At 38.3% G+C, this 25,814-nt stretch overlaps 1 protein-coding gene across 1 annotated transcript in view; it reads right to left on the minus strand.

Annotated features, from left to right (window-relative positions):
• Nucleotides 1-25,814, minus strand: part of NEB (nebulin) — a 223,788-nt gene that overhangs the window by 150,179 nt on the left and 47,795 nt on the right. Inside the window, exons 35-52 of the mRNA XM_042948758.1 lie at nt 24,397-24,708; nt 23,085-23,291; nt 21,190-21,294; nt 20,006-20,113; nt 18,296-18,607; nt 17,516-17,722; nt 16,943-17,047; nt 16,681-16,788; nt 15,724-16,035; nt 14,381-14,587; nt 12,663-12,767; nt 11,564-11,671; nt 9,756-10,067; nt 9,409-9,615; nt 8,612-8,716; nt 7,515-7,622; nt 2,347-2,658; nt 1,956-2,159 (exon numbers count right to left, since the gene is read on the minus strand). Of these exons, the coding sequence (XP_042804692.1) occupies nt 1,956-2,159; nt 2,347-2,658; nt 7,515-7,622; nt 8,612-8,716; nt 9,409-9,615; nt 9,756-10,067; nt 11,564-11,671; nt 12,663-12,767; nt 14,381-14,587; nt 15,724-16,035; nt 16,681-16,788; nt 16,943-17,047; nt 17,516-17,722; nt 18,296-18,607; nt 20,006-20,113; nt 21,190-21,294; nt 23,085-23,291; nt 24,397-24,708 (3,444 nt within the window). The remainder of the gene's footprint in view (nt 1-1,955; nt 2,160-2,346; nt 2,659-7,514; nt 7,623-8,611; nt 8,717-9,408; nt 9,616-9,755; nt 10,068-11,563; nt 11,672-12,662; nt 12,768-14,380; nt 14,588-15,723; nt 16,036-16,680; nt 16,789-16,942; nt 17,048-17,515; nt 17,723-18,295; nt 18,608-20,005; nt 20,114-21,189; nt 21,295-23,084; nt 23,292-24,396; nt 24,709-25,814) is intronic.

Consider the following 25,814-nt stretch of genomic DNA (forward strand, 5'->3'; position numbering starts at 1 on the left):
CATATTTATGTATTTACTATATATATATATGTTTATTTGTACTATTTTTGCAACTTTCCTGTATACTTGAAATTATTTCAATATACACAATTTTGGAACTCTCACTGGTTTTTTGGACTTGCCAATTTCCCCTTGAGGCATGCAGCGTGGGGTACAGGAGCTGGTACTTTTCTCCTTCCGGAACATGCTTACTACATAGTCCAGAGAAGCTGATTAAGATCTTCAGGACCAAAACAAAGCAAGGCTTGTGAATTTGCACATACGCTTATCCTGGTTATGCGCTAACCTTTCCGATTAAGACCAGAGATTCTCAGCCTTGGCACTGCTGGTGTTGTGTACTGCAGGATTCCTGGTTGCAGGGGTGCTGTTCTGTACATTTCTGGAATGTTTAGCAGCATCCCTGACTTCTATCCACTAGATGCCAGTAGCATGCCACCCTCAAGTTGTGACAACGGCAAAGGTCTCTAGGTATTGCCAAATGTCCCCTGTGGGACAAAAATATACCTGGCTGAGAACCACTAAACGGGACCATTTCCTCAATGGCATGTGTCACTCTCACCACAACCCCTGCCCTGATCCCTGAAAAACAGAGAAAATGCTAATATTTGTTTATGCTGAGATAGAAGTATGGGTCTATTCAAAAGGACAGAGAGTAGGCTCAAGGATCAAGTGGCCCTCTTCTGAGGCCTGAGGGGATCAGTGTCTTAGCCTTCCTACAACCAGGGCACACTGTTGAAGAGGTCTGTTGTGAGACATTAATGTTGATAAACTTCATGACTGAGGGTTTTTCTCTTAGCCACCTTATTAGTTCAGAGCTCTCTAAACAGCTCTGCTTCATGGAGACAAAGAAACTTGGATTCCAAAAGGGGAGATGTTTTACATAAATTTGTTGCTTTATTAGCTTGCTGGATTCAAGTTGCCATCATAAAAACAGAGAGAAGAGATGAAAACTTGAATATTTACAATAAAACTAACAGGTTAGCATTTATTATAGATTTTGGGTGTAAACATTGTGAGTCTGTGAGGGGGTGATTGGGAAAAGAGCAGCTACAATTTATCAAATGCTTACTGTAAACTAGTTACGAGTTTTATATAAACATTTATACGATATGTGTAAAATATATAGATATTGTAAGTATTCAGATTCTTCTAAGACCCAATTATTATATATAAATTTAAATTTTCTTATCAGTTCCAGAATCTCAGTGCACATAATTCAACTTTCTGTAATTTTCAGAGTTATGCTTCTCAATGAACAATGATGAGTAATCTTTCCCCTTCTTGGCATAGAATTACTCTACACTACTATCTTTCATTTATTTTATTCAATAAATATTGAGAGTTACATGCTAGACACTGGCGTCAGTGCTGGGGAAGGAAATAACTTGAAGATGGGATACACACACATATGATATATATACATATATGTATATGTGTATGCATATGTAGATGCGTATGTCTTCTTTACTTGTCTTGATTTGGCTTAACAAGATGCATTATAATCACCTGGCAGAAAATACACTCTTTTTAACAGTTCTACTTCGTTCGTGCAAAGTACTCAATATACTGCCCTCTCAACACTCTGTCCCAACAACAACACAAAATCTAGGCCTTTAATGCATTCAAATTTCAAAGAAAAAAAGTATGTTCAATAGTTTTCTCATTTTCATAATGGATGGATGGATGGATGGATGGATGGATAAATAGAGAAAAGGCAAGTAAATAAGAAAGAAAGCTTTAGGTGACAAAAATTGGTACTAACTCATTTTACATGATCCAGTACAGGGTAGTTGATAATTCAAATGAAGCAACCAAGTATTAAACATTATGCTATGTTGTGCCACGCGGTATGATATGCTATGCTATTCTACTAATTAATTAAGCAAATGTTACTGAGCTCCTACCAGGTATCAGGTACTATAAATTTTCCTATTTATTTCTAAAGAGTTACTCACATCACTCCTATTTTTGGCATTTGTCTTTGCCAGAACTATGTCCATGGCATCAGGAATGCTGGTGAACTTGTTTCTGTCTGGAGGCTGACGGTATTTCTTCTCACTGATGATTTCTGAAGCCCGTTTGTTCTTTTCTGCCTCCAAAGAACCCAGGGGACTCCATCCTATGCCTCTCAGCCACTCAAGGTCAGACTTATACAGATTCTGTGAAAATACAAGGCACTCCATCAAAACCCCATCCTCATCTGGACCTACAACTCAAGTGATTCTATGTATTACAAACAGATGCACTTTAGATATTCAACAATAATTCCTCTTTTTACTCTCTGTCTCTGACTAAATAGCTACTCAAGTGGCAACATATAAGCTATTGAATTAAAAATAAACTGACCTCACTCTGTAGTTGATAAACTTTTTTAGCTTGAATAACATCGTTCTGGTCAGGCAGGCACGTCCACTGATGCAGGTGGTTCCTGTAGTCCACATCACTGACTAAGTCCTGGCATTTCTTGGCCAGCACCACTCCTAACATGTCCACTGGGCTGCTGAACTTGGTCTTCCACTTCTCAAAGTCCTTCTTGTATTCTCTTTCACTCTGCATCTTGGCTACATTCATGGACAATACAAGCTTTGGATCATCTTGCAGGCTCCGGAATCCAATATGGTGGCCAAGTTGTTTGCGGTAGCCTTGTTTGTATTTAAACTGAAATCAAAGGAAACAGTTCTTTTATTAGCATAAACAGAGGTCAAGTGAAGCTCAACAATTTGAGCTTAATTAAAAACTCAATTTGCTTTATTTGCATGTTTATTTTCCAAAACTGAAGTGAGAAAAGCGATGTCCATATTAACTTAGTATGAAATATGAAAACTGACCTAGAGGCTTCTAAAAAAAAATGCAACATAGTTCATTATCAAGAGAGGTTAAGATAAAAAATTAATTCTAACTAAGGGCAAAAATATATGCCATGATATGCTAGACATTGTGTATATTGACCTCAGGGTAATATTTGTGATAAACAAAGGTAAAGCTCTTGTGATAGCTTTATGGAAATGATGGAAAGGTATGGGCTGAATGGCAGAAAAACAAGGAAGGTTCAGGATTTTATGAACAAGCCTAATAGCATAGATTAATTTATTAAGCAGTAGGATTTTTGGTGGTTTGCCATATGGTTATGTCCTATAAACTTGTCCTGTTCAGGATCCATATCTTCATGCACATGTAGCTAAAAATAGCTAAATATATTAGATTAGAAAGAAAACTCCACAAGACCTCAACATATTGCTAAGATGTGTCAAAATGAATTACATAAATTTAAGAAAAGTGAAATCCAGTATTTAGATCAATTGGGAAAAACCTGCATTAATGCTGGATGACAGTAGTAATAGTGACAATAATATGACAGTAATGATAGCATTTACTTGATGCTAGATGCCCAGCACACATTACATTTCATGGAGTTAGGTTCTACTCTCTTGGGTTCTACCCAGCTTCATGGTTATGTATATTAAAAATACTCAGAAGTTTAAGTTGACTATAAGCTTGATACGGGCAATCTTATAAAATTTCTTATAAAAGTAATGTCATGGATTCTGTAGGGGCACAGATAAAAGCAGGTCAGAAACTCATTTACTGTGGGTATTCCTGGGTGGCTCAGTTGGTTAAGCTTCTGACTTCAGCTCAGGTCATGATCTCACAGTTCAGGAGTTCAAGCCCCATGTCGGGCTCTGTGCTGACAGCTCAGAGCCTGGAACCTGCTTCAGATTCTGTGTCTCCCTCTCTCTCTGCCCCTCCTCTGCTTGCACTCTGTCTCTCTCTCTTCCCAAAATAAATATTTTTAAAAATTTTATTTTAAGAAAATTAAAAAAGAAGAAAAAAAGCTCATTTACTCTGACCTGACCTCTTATAACAAGAAAACAACACTACATTTTGGGGCCCAATCTTGAGAGGGGTAATGAAAAAAATATAATAAATCACAGGTAGAGTGAAGGACTTTTAAAGAATATTGAATATTCAGAATATTGTAGGACTTATAACTCTAAAACCAAAGGAGAATAAGAAACTTGTAATATGAAGAGATATCAGGTGGCAGAGGAAATAAGTTCCTTTGTGATGTTCCAGAACACAGAACTAGAGTTGATGATAACATATTCAAGTTGAAAATAGGGAACTATATAATAAAAATTAGAGATGCTCTAACAAGGAAATGACCTGCCCTGAAGGACACAAAAATTCTTATATGCATATGTATCCATAGACCAGACGGCCATCTTTTGGAGATGGAGAGAAGGCAGGACACTGAGTAGGAGACTGAATTAAATAGCCTTCATGTTATCCTCTAACCAAAATCTATGATTCTAATTTATTAAATTAAGTACTCATAAAAATAGCTCTAATTTCCTTAAATTTTATAGAATATGAAAACCATTTGAAACTGAGAGGAGATATAATCTCTACAATGGGGGGAAAGTTCACTTAAAGTTAATTTTAGGGGAAGATTTCAAAAGATTACCTAAGAAATTAGGTCCTATCAAATGTGTAGTGAGAAAATCACTGATGCTATTTCTTCAGTTTCTAAATCATCTTCACCTAATGGGGAGTACATAACATTAAATGTTCCTGGGGGAACATTCAAGCATCATTATTGCTGTAGGTTCATCAGTATATCGATTCATTTAAATAAGGAATTGACCCGCAAGCCAATAAGTAATAATAAATCATCTAATTAATTTCTAACATTTCTGGAATGCCACAAATTAACTGATTTAAAGAGTCACTGGGTGTTACATGTGAGTGATAAATCACTAATTTCTACACCTGAAACCAGTTTTACCATATATGGTAACCAACTAGAATTTAAATAAAAACTTGAAAAAAGTAAACAGAATTTGCCCTTATATTCTTAGAATTCATGGTGCTGTCTTTAGACATACTTTCTCCAGCCCAAATCCTTGTTTTGTTTTAAAGATTTTAAGAGGTAGTTCTTCCCTCTGAAATTCCAAATTTCTCTGGATTTTTTGAGGCTAATTCTTAGAATTAACATAATGACATGTTTATCTATACACAGAATATCTAAGTCAAATATTTATAAACATTTAATTAGTCAACAGGAATTACACCTAGTTTATTTACCAAATTAACTACCCTTTTCAATCATAACCAAAAGTGGCCTTGGAGAACAAATACCCAAGAGAAAGTTAAGCCCTCTGGACCTTAAACCTAAATTCCTGAAACTTCCTGAATTTTCTATGCCCCTAGCTATTTTAGAATTATTTACATGCAAGGATGGGTTAAATAAAAATAACTGGCAGCTAATTTTTAAATATGTGCATATAAAAATTTATCAACATCAGGTTATTGAGTTTGATTTATTAACTGGCACTTTGGATTTGTCTAAAATAGACAAATAGAAAACAGGAAATTGTTTTCAGGCAAGCAGGGGAAAACTGAAATCTCTGGTTTCTTTGTAATGTCTACAAACATAGCATCTTAGGATAATGGCTCTTTTTTTTTTTCAATATATGAAATTTATTGTCAAATTGGTTTCCATACAACACCCAGTGCTCATCCCAAAAGATGCCCTCCTCAATACCCATCACCCACCCTCCCCTCCCTCCCACCCCCCATCAACCCTCAGTTTGTTCTCAGTTTTTAAGTCTCTTATGCTTTGGCTCTCTCCCACTCTAACCTCTTTTTTTTTTTCCTTCCCCTCCCCCATGGGCTTCTGTTAAGTTTCTCAGGATCCACCTAAGAGTGAAAACACATGGTATCTGTCTTTCTCTGTATGGCTTATTTCACTTAGCATCACACTCTCCAGTTCCATCCATGTTGCTACAAAGGGCCATATTTCGTTCTTTCTCATTGCCCTGTAGTACTCCATTGTGTATATAAACCACAATTTCTTTATCCATTCATCAGTTGATGGACATTTAGGCTCTTTCCATAATTTGGCTATTATTGAGAGTGCTGCTATAAACATTGGGGTACAAGTACCCCTATGCATCAGTACTCCTGTATCCCTTGGGTAAATTCCTAGCAGTGCTATTGCTGGGTCATAGGGTAGGTCTATTTTTAATTTTTTGAGGAACCTCCACACTGCTTTCCAGAGTGGCTGCACCAATTTGCATTCCCACCAACAGTGCAAGAGGGTTCCTGTTTCTCCACATCCTCTCCAGCATCTATAGTCTCCTGATTTGTTCATTTTGGCCACTCTGACTGGCGTGAGGTGATAGCTGAATGTGGTTTTGATTTGTATTTCCCTGATAAGGAGCGACGTTGAGCATCTTTTCATGTGCCTGTTGGCCATCCGGATGTCTTCTCTAGAGAAGTGTCTATTCATGTTTTCTGCCCATTTCTTCACTGGGTTATTTGTTTTTCGGGTGTGGAGTTTGGTGAGCTCTTTATAGATTTTGGATACTAGCCCTTTGTCTGATATGTCATTTGCAAATATCTTTTCCCATACCGTTGGTTGCCTTTTAGTTTTGTTGGTTGTTTCCTTTGCTGTGCAGAAGCTTTTTATCTTCATAAGGTCCCAGTAATTCATTTTTGCTTTTAATTCCCTTGCCTTTGGGGATGTGTCGAGTAAGAGATTGCTACGGCTGAGGTCAGAGAGGTCTTTTCCTGCTTTCTCCTCTAGGGTTTTGATGGTTTCCTGTCTCACATTCAGGTCCTTTATCCATTTTGAGGTTATTTTTGTGAATGGTGTGAGAATGTGGTCTAGTTTCAACCTTCTGCATGTTGCTGTCCAGTTCTCCCAGCACCATTTGTTAGAGACTGTCTTTTTTCCATTGGATGTTCTTTCCTGCTTTGTCAAAGATGAGTTGGCCATACGTTTGTGGGTCTAGTTCTGGGGTTTCTATTCTATTCCATTGGTCTATGTGTCTGTTTTTGTGCCAATACCATGCTGTCTTGATGATGACAGCTTTGTAGTAGAGGCTAAAGTCTGGGATTGTGATGCCTCCTGCTTTGGTCTTCTTCTTCAAAATTACTTTGGCTATTCGGGGCCTTTTGTGGTTCCGTATGAATTTTAGGATTGCTTGTTCTAGTTTCGAGAAGAATGCTGGTGCAATTTTGATTGGGATTGCCTTGAATGTGTAGATAGCTTTGGGTAGTATTGACCTTTTGACAATATTTATTCTTTCAATCCATGAGCAGGGAATGTCTTTCCATTTCTTTATATCGTCTTCAAATATCTTCATAAGCTTTCTATAGTTTTCAGCATACAGATCTTTTACATCTTTGGTTAGATTTATTCCTAGGTATTTTATGCTTCTTGGTGCAATTGTGAATGGGATCAGTTTCTTTATTTGTCTTTCTGTTGCTTCATTGTTAGTGTGACAATGGCTCTTATAGGTCCTCTGACTCAACCTCTATTGAAGAAACCCTTTCTTTGATACTGGATCAGTAAGAAAGAAAAGTGAATTTTTGGTAAACTAAGAGGATAAGAGAAGATGAAGAAATAGTATTGCATTTTGAAAGGTAAGGCCCATCTGTAAAAATAGTTACCAGCATTAAGATACCTGATTCAGATAACATATCATAAAAGCCAAACAAGTACTTACATCGCTAACGATGTCTCTTGAAGCTTTGGCCATCTGCACAGAAATTGCATCAACTGGGAGATCATATCCTTTCTTCAAAGCTTCTTCCCACCCAAGTTTATAGAGTTTCTGGAAATTAAATAATTTAGCATTATTCAGTATATACTAAAACCCCAATGAGTTACTGAATAACAGTTTACCTAGAGAGTAGACGTCAGATTCTATCATCTCCCTTATCTCTAAAGATATGGATAAAAACAAATGAAGCTGTTTTTATGAAGCACTGACTTAGCATTACAGGATTTTGCTTCAATTTTCTGACTCTGAGAATACACTCAGTTATGAGATACATATACAATTTTAGAGTTGCTTTTCTGTTCAGACACAATATGGGCATATCAAGTATATTAGGTACTTTCCTCCTGCTGTTAAGTACAGTCTGGGCTCACTATTTGAATCACAGATGTGAAAAAAATTGGTAACCAAAAAAGTCAGGTAACAAAATTTTGATTATCTAAGTGATAAAAGTAGTAGATACTGAAAAGCCTTTTATGAGGCACAATAAATGAATTCATCTTTATGCATGAAATTTATTGAATAGATGCAAGGGGGTTAAAACTGGATAATAATAAAAATAGTTGTAAGTCATCCAGACTTAGTGTGTGTTCAACACAGGTACTGTGTGGGGAGCCTTCCATGGAAATTTCTCATTTGGTCTTCACAGCAATTTAATTTAATGTCATAAGCATTATTATGGTCCCAATTTTAGGAATGAGGAAACTAAGGCTTAGACCCAATGTTATATAATTCATAAAAGCCAAAACCCAAAGCAGGTCTGTCTGATGCAATTTTTTCCTTTCAACCATTATTTATTGATTTCCTATTCTGTGCCAAGTACAAGGAGTACGGAGATAAATCACACAGGCACAGTGCCTCTCTCCAGGGAGCAAAAGAGTCACAGCTAAAGCCCTTCCTTTTAACCGCCATATTTTGCAGCATCTCTAGTTAGCCAGTGTGAGTCATTCATTTCCATTCCTTCTGCATTTACATCAATTATTTACCATTACATCATTTAATAAGTTTAATTAGTTTTAAGTCAAATTTTTCTATAACTTTACCTGGCTATACATAGCTTGATTCTGCTTGGCTTGTAAAATATCTGGTGTATCTGGCATCACATGAATCTTGGTTTTATCTTTGTTCCAGTCAATGGTATATAAGTGCTAGGAAGTTAGGGGGAAAAAAGACATTTGAAATTTGAATAGCTTTTTAGGACCCACAGGAAAGAAAAAAACTTAACAGACCATTTGAATGCACTCAATTTGAATTAGATTAATTTTAGTAACTAAAGTCGCTTATGATTCAGAAAAGACACTAAAAACAAACTCAGATTTTTTAAAAATAATATTGTAGGTCTATCTTCTAGAATGGATTAAAAATACTTAACATATAATAATTTTAAAAAACAAATGATTTGTAACTCAATGATAAGATTCAGGGGAAATGGGGCACCTGAGTGGTTCAGTCAGTTAAGTGTCCACCTCTTGATTTCAGCTCAGGTCCTGATCTCACAGTAGTGAGATTGAGCCCCACATCAGGCTCTGTACTGGATGTGGAGCCTACTTAAGACTGACTCTCTCTCTCTCTTTCCCTCTGCCCTCTGCACTTGCGCTCATGCACTCGCTCACTCTCTCTCTCTCTCTCTCTCTCTCTCTCTCTCATAAAAACCCAAAACCAAACAGGGGAAATAAGAAGTCGGCAGAAGAAAATGATATAGGGACATGCTCTGGAACTGTTTGTCACTGCCCAGAAGTGGTGGACTCCAACCAAATTCCCCAAACAAGAACCAGAGGCTGTTAGCCCTGCCTTCCTGGGAGCTGTATGGAAGGACCTGAATAGAAGGATGGCTGCCTACCTTGTTCATGGTATGTGCATTCTGCTTGGCAAGAACCATGTCCATAGAGTCAGTCAGTTTCTTAAACTGGAAGTTGCTGGGATGCTGGCGGTATTTCTGATCACTGGCATATTCAGTTGCTTTCTTGGCCTTCTCCACTTCTAGGGAACCAGCTGGACTCCAGCCAAGCCCTTTGTACCACTCATTGTAATCCTGCTTGTATTCATTCTATAAAGAGAAGAGACAAATTCTCCTTCACCTTATCAATTACTTTACCTTTGTCAGTTTAGACACAAAAGTATAGAAGACTGTGATCTCCATTCCTGGGCTAGGAATCCAACCATCACCCAGAAAAAAGAGAGACTTACATCACTCTGTATGCGATTCATATTCCTGGTCAGCTCGATGCTCATGGCATCTGGAAGGAGGACATACTTGTGAATCAAGTGCTTGTAGTTGGTGTTGGTGATGTTGGCTTGAGCATCCTTGGCAGCTGTGACACTGAGCATGTCAGCAGGAGTGTGATAGCTGGTCTTTGTCTTCTCATAGTTTTTCTTGTACTCTCGATCAGACTGCATCTTAGCCACTTGCATGGAATGGACCAACTTGGGATCATCCTCAAGACTACGGAAACCAAACATTTTCCCCCTTTCCTTTTCATAATTGTATTTGTATTTATACTGTGAAAAAATTAGAATATTTGTTACAGCAGTTCTTTTGACTAGAAGAATTCTAGTGTCAATATTCTGTATTTATAAAAAGTGATACTTGTGTAGAGTTCTACAGTTTATAAAACACATTTTTCACATTTATTTGTGTAACTTGCTACTCACAACTATATGTTGTGAGGTAGATTACAAAGTTATTATTACTGCCCCAATGTTACAGGTGAGTAAGCTGAGACCCAGGGAGGTGAGTGGCTTGCTAAGGTCACTAAGTATTAGAACCCAGAGCCTGTGATGATATACCACACTGCCTTCCACACATACTCTGTTGTTAGTGTCAAAGAGAACTTCAGTAGGGCAAATGAGTGAAAAGAGCAGAATGTTCTAAGCAGTTTAATGCTGCCCTAAGAAATCATCAGCCAGCCTTTTACGGTTGAGAATAAGCTTAGTTATGGGATATCGTTTTAGAGTAGCTTTGTATTTGTAGAACTCCTTTCCCCTTAAGACTGGCATAATGGGGAAGAAGTTTTATTTATCACTCAACTTCTTTCTACAGAGAGAGGATCCTGATACATGGAAAGTTTTTATTCTGCCTGTCTCTTGTGAGTTTGAGTGTGTGAGTTAGGGGGCAGGAGCTCGGGGAGCCAAATTACTCCAGCATAATAGAGGGAAAAGAATTTGGAGATTTCAGGACAATGTAGTAGTGGCATCAGGATGGACAGGTAGGAAAGATGAAGAGCAAGTATGTAAAATGAGAGAGAAAGTGTCATTGCAGGAGTGGCTAAGGAAAGAGTGCTCTGAAATGTGCTCTTCCCATTACCCCCAAATAACTCAGTGCTCACTGTGAGCAGATTTCTTGTGGAAACAACCAAATGAAAGAACTGAATTTCCCACAGGTGATGTGTTATGGCAATGGTGTGTTGGCACACCAGCGATTGGAGGGATAAAAGCCCTCATCTGCAGTGTTTGTCAATTTCTGTGGTGTAAATACTCCCACCATGGCTGATGTCAAGCTACCAAGAATTTAACAACTGGCTTGCAAAATTTCTGATTATTTAATAATCAGTTGTCATGAGTCCAAAATATCAGCACCCCTAGTACACCACACAATGAGACATCCTGTTAGGAGGACAGTTCCTAACAGGCAGGAAGCAAGAACAATCCAAGTCTTTCTGCAGGAAAGCTTGGTGAAGGGCTTTGGATTTCTACAGGCCATAGCCTTGGGGATGGAGTTCAAAGCAAATTCACCTAGATCTCATAAGCTGGGGAGCACAAAGATATGTGGTCATAATGTGGTTAGCATTCTGTTTTTTTCAGAAATACCAGAGACAACAAAAGAGCAAACCTAAGAGGTACTCATTGAATAGGAGGCCATTGTTAGTAGGCATGCTTTGTTCCCCCCCATATTTTATCCATTGAGAGTTTCCAAAACTCAGCCCTTATTATTTTGGTAAATTAGAAAACAAAACAAAAAAAACAAAACAAAGGTGAGTGTTTTCCTGCAGACTTACATCACTTGCAATATCTCTTGAGGCTTTGGCAGCTTTGATAGGAATTGCATCAGTTCTGAGATCATAGCCTTTCTTTTTAGATTCTTCCAAAGAAAGTTTGTAGAGTTTCTGTAAAGAGAGGCAAGGGAATAATTTTCTTCTAAATAGAAAAGCCCGGGCTTATTTTAAAAGAGTAAACACTAGTGCTGTGGCATCATTTTTATTTTTAAGCAGAATGTTTCCTTGGTGGTTCAATGGCTAAATGTTCTTACAAATAACAAAATTGTGTTTGGAAAAAGTCTATTACAAACCCAAACTTATCTTCAAGAAACCATCAGAAAAACAGCTAATGATCTCTTAGGTTGTAAATATGCTTTTTAAAACCGCTAAAGCCCAGCAGATTCTAATTGATAACGTTTTTATCAATTAAGAGTCAAGGAAAGACTACGAAACAACCATTCCCTTAGAACAAAAGAAAACTTCACTGTTTTGCAAGTGACACTTTTATTCACGTAATTGTGTGGATTTTACGATCCAAAAAGGAGTCATCAATCCTAAATCCTTATGGAATTCAAAGAGAAGAAAAAACACTGGTAGGATTGGAGATTTTCTAGCAACTATGGTTAGGTTGAGAAAGGAAGTGAAATGAAACACCTACGCATTTTCTAACACTAAGTGTGGAACATTCCTTGTTATGGAGCTTGCTCCAAATTCTTCAAAATGTTCATCTTCCCTTTCCATTTAACTTTCCCTGAGACCCCCCTCTTTAGGACCATCTCAAAGGCTTGGTAGAGAGACCACAGGAACCGAGCCCTAGGATTTTCACTTCCTTTTTCTCTCCTGGGAGAGGGAGGGGGCAAGCCCTTCTCTTCCTGCCAGGTCTCTTAGTTTGAGGAGGCATACCCACCCCCCAAACAAAACCCAAGTGCCCTTCAGATTCCTAACTGCTGGGCCCAAGTCTCATTGACAGGCCTGCTCCAACTCTTAGCAAATCAAGGTTAGAAAGAGAAAGATTGTCATTTGTGGATTCCTCTTATTTTCAAAACATTCATTCTTCATAGTTGAGACATTACTTTATTTGTTTATACTGGTTCAAATAAACCGGGGGGATTACACTTACATCACTCATATTAATTGCATTTGCCTTTGCCAAAATAATCTGGGGGATATCAGGCATAATATGGACTTTGGTCTTATCAGCCTCCCATGCTTGTTTGTAGAGATGCTGGAAAATTTAAAAAAGAAAAAAAAAGGAAAAAAGGAAAGTTAGTATTTACAAATCTTAAAATGTGCTCATTTTATATATATATATATACACACACACACATATGTATATATGTATATGTATATACACACATCAATATTTTAAGTATTTTTATTAACTCGATTTTATTTTTTTTATGGAAAAGATACTCATTCAAACAAGACAGTAGAGATTATGTAAGATGGAAAGTAAAATGATACCAAGATGAGAATCATAGAAATAGCAAATGCTACACTGAGAGGTATCTTGGCGGTCATCAGTTGAATCCTTTTGTTGCAGATTTGAGGAAATTATGGCCCAGAGAAGCAATGTACCTTGCCTAAAGACACACAGCAGGTCTGGGCTATAATTTCCACAACTTTGCAGTAAGAGGATGAAGATTCTTACTTTAGCATCATTATTCTGAAATGGTTAATAAATCATTAATGCTGAAAAAGAAATGAAAGGTTTATGTGAGCTTGTCAGAGTTTAAATACTAAATCTTAAAAGAGGCACTGAGATTTGTGCCTTGTCTTTTAGGCAAGTCCCTATCAAAGGCAACGGTCATCTTGACCAATCAGTTTTCTTTCTCAGAAGACTCCAAGGGATTTACTCAGAGACTTAGTATAATACAGCTCTCTCTAGTACAAGTAGAACCATAATTTTATGTGACTGTTTAATGTTAAAGTCCAAATAGTTTTTTTTTTCTCTTTTGCTAATCAATGGCATTTCAAATCGTGATCCACAACAATGCTGTTGCAATTATTTTATTATTTGTAACTTAGAGAAGTACCAGGTTGATGTGTTTGTTGGTCCTGATATTTATTATGGCTAACAAATTTTTAAAAATACAGTAAGCCTTTTCTAAAGGGTGGAATAATTAATGATCCAAGGGACTACTGATGGGAGAACAATTGCTCTCATGATTTGTCCACAGAAGGTCCCGGCTCCAAATGCTACCATAGCCACATAATCTAAGAGTCTTCTTCAATTCCACTGACGCAGCTAGGAAACAGGGTGGGCTGCAATACCCAGTTGTTATCAGGCAAACAATGTGCTGATTCAGCATCATGAACTTCTACTCAACTTCATCTTAGACAAACAAGATTTTGTTACAAAATGTGCATGAAAAGAAACAATTCATATTTATTTTGTTATGTCTGTTGGGAAAAATGGTTCACTAAACATTTGGGAGGCCACGAATTAGGACTGACTTCTATCATTTTTTTTAACCACAAGTCCCCCCTTTTAAAAAATTTTTTATGTTTATTTTTGAGAGAGACAGAGCATGAGCAGGGAAGGAGCAGAGAGAGAGGGAGACACAGAATCTGAAACAGTCTCCAGGCTCTGTCTGAGCTGTCAGCACAGACCCCAACTCGGGGCTCAAACTCATGAACCTCAGATCATGACCTGAGCTGAAGTTGAATGTTTAGCCAACTGAGCCTCCCAGGCGCCCCAACCACAAGTTCCTTTTGCAAAGTTGAATAAACATTCATTGTGATGCCCTAAAACTATTAGCAAAACCCATAGGTCAAATGTAAGAATGCCTGGCTTTTTCCCGGTGCTTAGGAACTATCACATTACGAATGACTTACTTCATTCATAATTTTTGCATTATTCTGGGCCAGAACCATGTTCATTGAGTCCATCAAAGTGGAATACTTCAAAGTGTCTGGGTGCTGGCGGTACTTCTTTTCACTGATAATCTCCATGGCTTTCTTGTTTTTCTCAGCTTCTAGGGAGCCCAGAGGGAGCCATCCAATGCCCTTCATGAAGTCAACATAGTCAGCTTTGTACTGATTCTGCAAAAGAGGAAAGGTTCATGGATGAGGAGAAACCCAAACTTCCAAGGACTATGAGTGGGTGTTTAATATTCCCTAAGTGTTCAACCAACAGCATAACAAACTTCAACTCTTTTTGTCCCCAAACAGTATCTTTTCACATTTTCTTGCACGAACAATTAAAAACAAGCAGTAATATCTTTGTGATTTATTTTCCGCAATGCCTTCATTAAAGAAAAAAATGCTAAGAAATACCAACTAAACTACTACATGACTATTCTCTCAAGAAAAGGAATGATGCTGGCCTTTCTTACAAAAATTCCCAAGTTCCCTTGGTTGACCGAGGACTCACTGGGACCCCGGTTCTCTCTTTCATTGTAAGTTTTGCTCACCCACCACTGTTACAACTCTCTCAGGTATGCCAGAAACCTCACTGGTACTCTATGCAAATTTTTTGGTCCACCCCCCCCCCCCCCAATTCTGATATTGCCCTCTACAACTCTGCCATGGTTGGTTTTATATGAGCACTTAATTGCCAGGGGTGGGGTACATAATAGCTCAGCTCAAATATTCCCAAAGAGAAACACATGCTTGGTGTGGCCTGCCTTTGGTTTGTAATTTAAATTCCCTTCTCACAGCCACCAAATAAATGGTCTCTCTAGCTGAATTCTGTTCCTTCCTCACATTCATTCCAGTAGCTGCCTCAGCCCTCACCTCCTCAATGTTTCATCAGCAAGTTGCAAAGTTGGAAGGAGTGGAATGAAAGCTGGTTAGGAGTGAGGGGCAGGAGCTACCAAGTTATCTGACTTTCTGCCTTTCCCCTTACTTCTGTATCAGAAGCCATATGCTTCTGACTCTCTTTGCTAGACAGGTTTCCTTCAGCATGCTCTCTGCAACAAAATTTCATTTGCGATTGCTGGATCCAGCATTCAACAATCCTCACAGCAAGAATGGTGGAAAATAAGACTTTAGTTTCTAGAATTTATCCCCTTTTGTTAAAATAAATAAATTCAATCTAAGTTAAAAAATATATATAAACAATTTGGTGGGAAACTACACATGAATTTCTTTCAGGATTTTCATAATGATTTAGGGTCATTAATGATCCACTTATTATCCAGAGTAAATGTTCTACAAATGATATGGCTGTCACATACATCACTTTGAATCTGCATCATATTTTTGGCCAGTTCAAAGCCCATGGCATCGGGAAGCATGTTGTAGGTATGGATCACATTTCTGTAGTTGGTGTTGGTGGCTGCTTCCTGAGACTTCTTGGCTGCCACCACACTGAACATGTCCACCGGGGTGTGGAAAGAGGTCTTGGATTGCTCATACGCCTTCTTATATTCCCGATCTGACTGCATCTTGGCCACCTGCATGAAGTGCACCAACTTGGGGTCGTCCTCTAGGCTCCGGAAGCCAATGTGTTTCCCTTTGGCTTGTTCATAGGCTTGCTTGTATTTGTACTGTGGATGGGAAAGAAAGCATGGTGATGAAGTTAGTGAAGGAACGAGAACAAAATGTAATTCATTAGACGCCATGAGATTTGTCATAGGTGTACAGTTTTAGAGCTACTGTACAATTAGAGAGAAGCTCATGGGGGCTGTGAACAAAATCTTTTTACTTCCAATTTCTTGCCAGACTTGACTCCATTGAAAGAAAATGATCTCAGAATTAATCAAAGAGATGCATAAATGAGTTGTTTTAGGGTGCTTTAGAAAGCAGCTTTCCTCACTCAGGTGTCTAATCAGAAAAGGCTACAGGCACAATTTCTCCTGGTGCATCTTTAATTCAGGAAAGAGCCAGATCATGGGTCTCTTGGGTAAAACGTGTAGATTGCATCCCTACATTCACCCAGGATTGCCTATAAATGATCTGAATACTCTAAAAGCAACTTGTCTTAACATGACCCAGTTACTTTTTACATCAAATAATGAACAAATGATTACAGGGTCCTTGGACTGGGTGAAGGAAAGTGTCTTGTGTGTTCCATGGATGATAATCCCACCAACACTAGGTAGAGTTGACTGCAGCTCTTGAATATGCACAGGAACTTGGCTCATTTGTGTCTCATTTGCTGAGCCTAAAGAAAGCCCAGTGGAAGTACTTACATCACTGGCAATGTCTCTACAGGCTTTTGCAGCCCTTATTGGAATGGCATCAGGCCTCAGGTCATATCCTTTCTTCTTCTCCTCTTCCCAGCCAGCTTTGTACAGTTTCTAAATGACAAAATAGAATAACACCTGCAGCTTGTTATTTGGGTTCGAATGGGAATCCTGAGTTTGAAGCAGTTGGTATGTAAAAGAGAGGCATCCCATAAATATTAGTTCCCTCCAACCTTCTCTCCCACTTTGTTGCTGTCAATCTACTTACATCACTCATGGTGATTTGGTTTATTCTGGAAAGCAAAATGTCAGGAGTGTCTGGCATGACGTGAATGGTGGTCTTGTCTTTGTTCCACTTTTCAGTGTAGAGCCTCTGCAACAAGAAGGACAGGCACATGACTGTAAGGCAGGACAAGTTTGTGAAAGTGGTATCAGGAGAAACAGACTCACATCTCCATGATAGAAGAAATTAAATCTGATATTGGGAAATGGGTAAAATGGCAAGAAGATGGGGTGATGAGACTGAACACACGAGGGAAAAACCTATCAAAGAAGGGAGTCTCCTTCCACTGAAACAGCACATGCCATGTTGCCCCAACCTCACACCACATGGAGTTTTGCAGTTCTGTCACACCCTCTGAGTAGTGCACACAGATGGTCTGAGGATCAGTGTATGTGAGAGCTCTCTAGACATGATGAAAGTTACAGAATTCCCCCTCCCACCACCACCAAGACCATCACAAAGATTAAAAATGCTGATGAAGATTATAGTGGCACTGCCAGGCTCATGACTTGAGTTCTATGAGGGTTCTTGGAATGAGGCCAGCAGTTGGGTTCTTACCTTATCCATATTCAGTTTGTTGCTTTTGTTAAGTGCTTGTTCCATTGTGTCCATGGCATAGGTGAACTTCAGCTTCTCAGGATGCTGGCGATACTTCTTCTCACTAAGAATCTCTCCTGCTTTCTTCGCCTTCTCCACCTCCAGTGACTCTATTGGGACCCAGCCGATCCCTTTCATCCAGTTGGTGAAGTCGGATTTATATAGATTCTTTACAATGAAAAAGGACATTTTCATTTCAGAAACAGAGCGTGAGTTTCTTTGGCTAGATAATTTACTCATTATCAAAAAGGAAAAAAAAAGAGGGAAAAGAGAGTAACCTGCTTTTTATTCCCTGCCATCTTTTGGAAAAGAAACCAAATTACAAAGTGATTGAATTCTTGGTGATTTTGAACAGGAAAACCTGACCCAATAATTCCTTTTTAAATTTAACTTTCTTGTAGGAAAAGGTAGAAGAATTTTACACTGGAAAGACAGTATATTGCACTCATTTGAACCTCTTAGCTTTTCACAGAATATATCATATACTGTGTCTAACACACACACACACACACACACACACACACACACACACACACTAACTAAAACAAAAATGTTAAAGCTATATATAGTTCACATGAGTGAAATTCTAAAACTCCAAATTCTGGAGAGGATCCCTAATTATAGTGAGTCCGGCCAGGTTTAAGATGAAGTAAATGGAATTGCCAATTTCTTGTTTGTCCCTCCCACCGGCTATAAACGGATAACTAATTCTATGCCCACAATGTATTGACTGTTACGTACATCGCTTTGGATCTGCATTGCATTCCTGGAATGCTCCACATTCAAGGCATCAGGCAGCAGAGTGTAGCTGTGGAAGGGTTGTCTGTAGTTGGTGTTGGTAACAGCCTCCTGAGATTTCTTGGCTGCTGTCACGCTGAACATGTCCAAGGGTGTGTGATACCTGGTCTTGCTGGCTTCGTAGCCCTTTTTGTACTCACGATCTGACTGGATTTTGGCTACATTCATGTAATGAACCAGTTTAGGATCATCCTGAAGACTGAGAAATCCAATTTGCCTGCCTTTGGCTTTCTCATAAGCCTCTTTATACTTGAACTATATTAAACAGAAAGACAAACAGACAGAAGGTTGATAGGGTCAATTACAGGAAATACTAAAGTGTTATACTGAATTTACGTAACAAATTAAGCAATAGCCAAATTTGGTCTGAATGCAGGTAACATCTAAGTTTTTTAGTATTTTTAAATAAATAACTAGGAAAGTATTTCTAATGGAGGGTCTTGAGATTTGCTCTGGGGATAATTAAGAATGGGGTAATTTGTGGTTTACATCTAGATTATTTATAAGTAGATTCTTTGAGTATTCTCAAAGGTTCCTGAAAAGTCTAGTAAGGATTTGGTGTATATATATTTTTTAATAATCAATTCCAAAAAGAACTGCATTATTTTATAAAGTACTTGTGTAATCCTGAGTAAATTTCAGCAGAGCTCTTATACAAATTAGTGTATTCAACTCCAAATGAATTTTTACTCTACCAAGTTATTATATCAACTCATAGAAAATATAACTTAACTTATAAAAAGTAAATAAGTAGGTAAGTAACTAAAATCCTCTCATTTAAATCTATAATTCTTCCTGGTTTTCCATATTTTATCAGTTTTAAAATTTTTTTTAATGTTTATTTTTTGAGAGAGAGAGAGAGACAGAGACAGAGAGAGTGTGAGCAGGGGAGGGCAGAGAGGGAGGGAGACACAGAATCCGAAACAAGCTCCAGGCTCTGACCTGTTAGCACAGAGCCTGATGCAGGTCTCGAACCCACGGACCGTGAGATTATGACCTGAGTCAAAGTCGGATGCTTAACCAACTAAGCCACCCAGGTGCCCCTATATTTTATCATATTTTTTCTTTGTGAAAATTATGTTAAAAAATTTTATTCTTTTAAAATACTTGGAGACTTTTTTTGACTTAGTGACATTTTAGTATGCCAAAGTTTTTTTCTTGAAAAAAAAATTCAAATAAAAAGCAGTTTCCAACTTCAATGAGAGTACCAAACATTTTTCACAGTTTAAAAAATTTTCTTTTTGTATTGAATTTCTAAAGATTTTAGGGACGCCTGGGTGGCTCAGTCGGTTAAGCGTCCGACTTCGGCTCAGGTCATGATCTCGTGGTCCGTGAGTTCAAGCCCCGCGTCAGGCTCTGTGCTGACAGCTCAGAGCCTGGAGCCTGTTTCAGATTCTGTGTCTCCCTCTCTCTCTGACCCTCCCCCGTTCATGCTCTGTCTCTCTCTGTCTCAAAAATAAATAAACATTTAAAAAAAATTTAAAAAAAATAAAGATTTTAAAGCAAAGTAATATAATTCATTGGCACTTAGGATGTTAGGAAATATTTTAATACTATAATATTTTATTTCCTAATTTACCTCATATATCCTCGTATACCATGTAAAGGTTTTAAAAATAGAAGAAGAGTTTTCTACTTTCAGATTAGACTTACATCACTAGCAATATTTCTTGAACTTTTTGCAGCAACAATTGGAATGGCATCTGGTCTCAAATCATAGCCCTTAGCAAGAGTTTTCTTCCAGTCTGCTTTATAATGAGCCTTGAAAAAAGGAAAGAGTATTTTATTATTTTATTATTCTACTTGAATATATTTCTACATTTTCAAACTTTTCTATAATAAGCATGTAATACTTTAATTTTCTTGTATTTTTTATAATGAAGCAATTTAATCTTATAGAAAGGTATGAAAACTAAAATAAAACATTCAGATGTAGTACCACCCAGATTTAATTAATGCTTAAATATTACTTACAAAAGCAGAAAAAAATTTAAATAAACCAAAAGTATAGAAATGAGTACCAAAAAATTTTATTTGGAGACAAAAGAGCCTAGAATGTTAGGAAGAATGACTAAGACATCTTTAGAAATGAACAATTTTATCCAGGTTTGATTACATTTTTAAGTTAGAATTTACCAACTTTTTTTAAAGCAAAAGGAAACAACTCATAATAGTAAATTTAAACATCACCACCAATTATGTATCTAGACTACCCAAGAGGCTATTTATATGCCAAAAAAGAGTTTCTAAAGAAAATTAATAATAAACTTTTATACAAGTTTTAATGACTGAAACAAAAATTAGACAAAGCAATACTTGTGCTTATTACAGACTATTCATTACTGTTGACTGATTTAAAAATTGGCCCCCATACATGGAGGGCAAGGTGAGACCGAACAAAGAGGGAGACCACTGCAGATTGGCAGGTGACAGGTTTAATAAACAAGGGAACTTACACACAAGGCTTGTCGTGGGCGGCCATGAGACAAGTAGATCTCCTCACCTGCCCACCACAATCTTCAAAGTTTATACAGAGGCCTTAACTGGGTTCAGTCACGTATGCCAGTCAGATGGTCCCAACAACATACTGCTCTATCAAGGCTGCATCCTTGAAAATGTCTCCTACTGTGGGAATGGTGGGCAGAATGGACATTCCAAGGACAGGGGAGGGGGTGAGGAGCCTCAGGTTTAACCAGCAGTCATGTTTTCACAATGACTTTCCAACAGAGACTCAAAAGGTCCATACTCCTTAAAATTCTCACTGCTAGAATTATACAGAACTGAAAAGAGGAGGCCCATGTTAGCAATATTAGACTGGCACCAGGCCAAATACTCACATCACTCATGTTCAAGGCGTTGACCTTGGCCTGAATAAACTGAGGCAATTCAGGGTCCATAGTGTACTTATGCTTCCGTTTCTCTCCCTCTATTTTGTAGTTCAACTACAAACAAAGGAGGCAGCATGCAAATGTCATTAGTTAACATAATGTAAGTTTCATCAAGCATACACTCCTTTAAAAAGGAAGGTTATAATTCATGTTTTGCCATATGCAAGTCAAATACCTGTACTATCAAATGGCAGGATGTTAGCAGACCTATCCATTTGCTTATTCCACCAATATTTACTGGGCAGCACTATGGGCTAGGTAGGGGGATAGGTTTCTGCGTGTAAATTGTTGAAAAAGGCAGACATGTCTTCTTGAAGGTTATAGTGCAGTAGAGGAGACAGAGAATAAAAATGTAAACTGGAAGAGCTAGAGTGTATGATATGTTGTAAATAGAATAACTTTAGGAAAGAAACAAGGATGGTCAGCAAAGGCTCTCTAAGCAGGTGACATTTATGCCCAGACGAAGAAAGGGGAGGAGTCCAGGCCAAAGCAGAGCTCTCGAGTCTGGAAAGGGCACGGCCAGAGTGAGGGACTGAAGGCAGCCTGTGTCACAGAGCTAGAGTGTGCTGAGGGAGTCTGGCAGACTTCAACAGGATGGGGAACATGGCCACAGAACTGAGGGCCTTTTCAGCCAAGGTAACAAGTTTAGATGTTCAAGGAGCAGTTACTAAAAAGTTTAAAGTGTAAGAGGGATGTGATTTATATTTTAAGATAGCTCTTCTGGTGGTCATGGGTGACCCCAGACAGGGAGTCCAGATACCATGCAAGTGTCCATGAGAGATATGGAAGCCCAAACTAGGACTGTGGGCAGCTGGAAGACAGAAAAGTGCTCCATAGGGTGCTGGGAGAGATTTAGGAGGCTAGCTCAGCAGATGCATTGATGGAGGGATCACACAGGGAGACATCAGTAATAACATCCAGGTTTCTGGCTTGAGTAACTGGGTAGATGTTGATGGCATTTATTGGGATGGGGAAGACAATTAGTGAGTGTGCAGTTCTCCTAGCTCACTGGAAAAACACAGTGAGTCTCTCACTCGGTACAAAAGAAATCAAAAGAATTTACATATTTATTGCCACTAAAAAAGAATTAATCTCAAAGTATCCATGGTAATGTGAAAGCAGAGACTGGCCTGAGAAAATCCACAGATAATCCTCAGATCTGAGCCAAGCAAAGCATTCCCCACCTTCTAATATCTGGGGCTAAGAATACACATCTTTGCTTTTTACTTACTCTTCTCTTTCTGGTGGAGGTATTTTAACAGAACTTGAAATTATCAAATGAGATGAAGCACCAAATATTGTGATTAGGTTCTACCAAGGGTAGAGATAGCAAGGGTCCAGATAGACCTGGGCTCAGAAATGAGACTCAGCTGACTCTGAAAGTAAACTGCTTACCTCCTCCCCAGAGGCCACTCTCGGGATTGCTTTTCAGAACACAGAGCTCTTATGCAAGAGGATTAGGACATTGCTCCTTCTCCCCGTGTAACCAGGTAGAACGGTTGCAACTCAGAGCAATAAATAGCTTGGTTTACCATTCAGATGGAATTACAGATGATAAGAGTAATCATTTTATTTCATTTCATGTGTATAATGATAGGGGTCTGCTTATAAATAGTACATATTCTCTATATTTGGAAAATAAAGCAACTTTGGAAAATCCTCCTTCTCCCTTCCCTGTTCTCTTTATGTTCAAGTTCCAAGTTGCTTCAAAAGTGAAACCTTCTTATTCTACCCTGAAAGCAGTTGATATGCTAACACAGATGCACCTTCAAGTGTTGGATTAAAGAAGGATGGTGGAGTGGGTGTTATTCATGGACAAACCCTTTTGAAGGGAAACTACTTACATCGCTTAGCTGCTTTGTGTTCTTCTGAGCCAAAACCATGCCCATGGAATCAGGCACACTTGTGAACTTGATGGTATCTGGGTGCTGTCGATACTTCCTCTCATTTAAAGCATCACCTGCTTTCCTGACCTTCTCAACCTCTAGAGAACCAATAGGGATCCATCCAATGCCTTTGAAGAAGTTGTTATACTCGTCTTTATATACATTCTGTAAAAGAGTAATCTCATATGAGGAGATATCCAACAGAATACTCAAAAGATGTCTCTGAAACCTTCAATTCTATCCAAAGGAAATGAATAGCAACACTTTCAGCATGCTCATGTCTATAAAGAAGCTTTTCACTATGTCTGCCACTGAGCTTCTTACCCAGAATTTGGTAATAAGAAAAAGCAGTCTGTTGTTAGAGTGCATTATACAGTGCAGAGAGAATCTAGGCCACATATTTCCATGGGTAATACTAAAAAAAAAAAAAAGATTTCTCTTTCAACAATAAATTGGGCTTTCTTTTTGATTTCACTGAAAACCCCACCACTTTGAATTTCACCCATACTGCCCACCTAGGCTATTCCTGGTCTCAGCTGGGGAGAGACACCTTTATTAAGCAACTATAAATGAATACCATATCTTCCCTTACAGAGGATGATTCTTACAGAAATCTGGTTCCTGCAGAAGGAAATGCCCTGAATATTAAACACCCTCCCCATGCAGCTCTCCATGAATCATGCTGCAATCACAAAGCCTTCCTGGTTCATTTTAGATGACTCATTACATAGATTAACATGCATGAGAGTGTGATTTTTGGTTAAAAAAAGAAAAAAAAACTTTTCTGGGTTCAGAAGAATAAAGAATATCAGCACTTAAGCAGCAACCATTTCCTCTTGTTGAGAATCAAGGTGGTTTATATACTTAGTGGAATAAGTTTTACCTTTGATCCATAATAAAGACAATGTCAATGACTTCAATAGGAACACAGAAAGCCAGGAAAAACATAGCTTGTCTACCATGCATTTGTTAGTCTTTCAATAATGATTGTTTATTATATATATATTTTTTCTTTTGAGACAGAGAGAGAGAGAGAGAGAGAATCCCAAGCAGGCACCATGCCAAACTGGACCTGGGGCTCAATTTCATGACTATGGATCATGACCTGAGCCAAAATCAAGAGTTGGACACTTAGCTGACTGAGCCATCCAGGTGCCCTGAAAAATGCACTTTTCAAATATCACTGTATTGTGAAGTCAACTAAAATGGGAGGAAATGATTGTCCCTCAAGCACCAACATTTCTGGGTCTGTTATGTTATACATACTTACATCACTCTGAATTTGATTCACATTCCTGGTATGCTCAAGACTCATGGCATCGGGTAGGTATGTGTAATGATGTATCGGCTGTTTGTAGTTGACGTTGGTGACAACATCCTGGGCCATCTTTGCAGCAGTAATGCTAACCATGTCCCCAGGGGTATGGTAGCTGGTTTTGGTGTTCTCATAGTTCTTCTTGTATTCACGATCTGACTGCAACTTTGCCACGTTCATATAATGGACCAGCTTGGGATCATCCTGGAGGCTTCTAAAACCCACATGCTTCCCCTTTGCCTTCTCATAAGCTTCCTTGTATTTATACTGCAAAGGAAAATTTGGTTAGCAAAGTCCTAGGCATTGATAGGTATAGCAAGTATATTCATACACAAAGGCACTTAGAACATTGTGACTTCCTGGGAGATTATACAAGAAGTGCAAAACATACCCACCCACCCCCATTTGCCTCCAGAAAGTTCAGACTGAAAACATTTATATCCAATACTGCTGGGTTACAAGTGGGTAGCATGATAAATTCAAGCCCCGTTTCTTTCTTTGCTATAAATCCTACAAATGCATTTGCATGTAGAACTTTACGTAAAGCCGGTTGAATTTTCATGCTTAGTATAAACAAGACACATTCAAAACATAAGGCCAATACCTCTTGGTTTCCTAGGGATGTGAATTTTCCCAAGCCAATATATTATCACCATCATAGAATGTTATCATACATCACAGAATATTAGAAATTAAGAAAATCTTCCATTTGCTTTTCCCATTGGCCAAGTGATATGTATGTAACAGATGCAGAAGAAACTCTAAAGGATTCCATGTGCAAGTTCACACTCAGTTTTTCTTGGGGTGGGGGTAGAAAACATTATTTTGTTGTCTCAGGCTGACCAAATAAAATAAAAACCCTCTTCTTTCTAGGTGGCATCAATTTAGATGCTTGGGCAGGGAGCTGGGCCTTCCCCACCAATTTCTCAGCAGGTACTTTCCAAGCTCACTGCTGAAGCAGCTACAGAGGAATTAAAGAGCTGCAGTAAGGGCAGGAATGGCTGTGAGCTTTCCCCATCAGTAAAGACCTAACTACAAAAGCTCTGCAGCCCATGGTATCTCACTGTTGGAACTGGCAGTGGGATGTAGATTGAGTCGTACTGTATATAACAGGTCAAAACCTCAATTTTTAGGTAAGCGAATGCAAATCCACCTAAACTCTGCAGATACCCTGCTCTTGTCACATATGCACTGATTTATAAATAAGAGTTTAGCAGGCAATCGGATTATCAAGACATTTCATTTCTAGGCATGTTAGACAAACCTCTGTGCAAGCTCTAAAAAAAATAAAAATAAAAAATAAAAAAGATAATGTCGTACTTTAGACTTTCACTTTGTCCTTAAACTAGAAATTTATTTCATAACAGTGTACA

Source organism: Panthera leo, chromosome C1 (assembly GCF_018350215.1).
Source record: "Panthera leo isolate Ple1 chromosome C1, P.leo_Ple1_pat1.1, whole genome shotgun sequence".
Lineage (NCBI taxonomy): Eukaryota > Metazoa > Chordata > Mammalia > Carnivora > Felidae > Panthera > Panthera leo.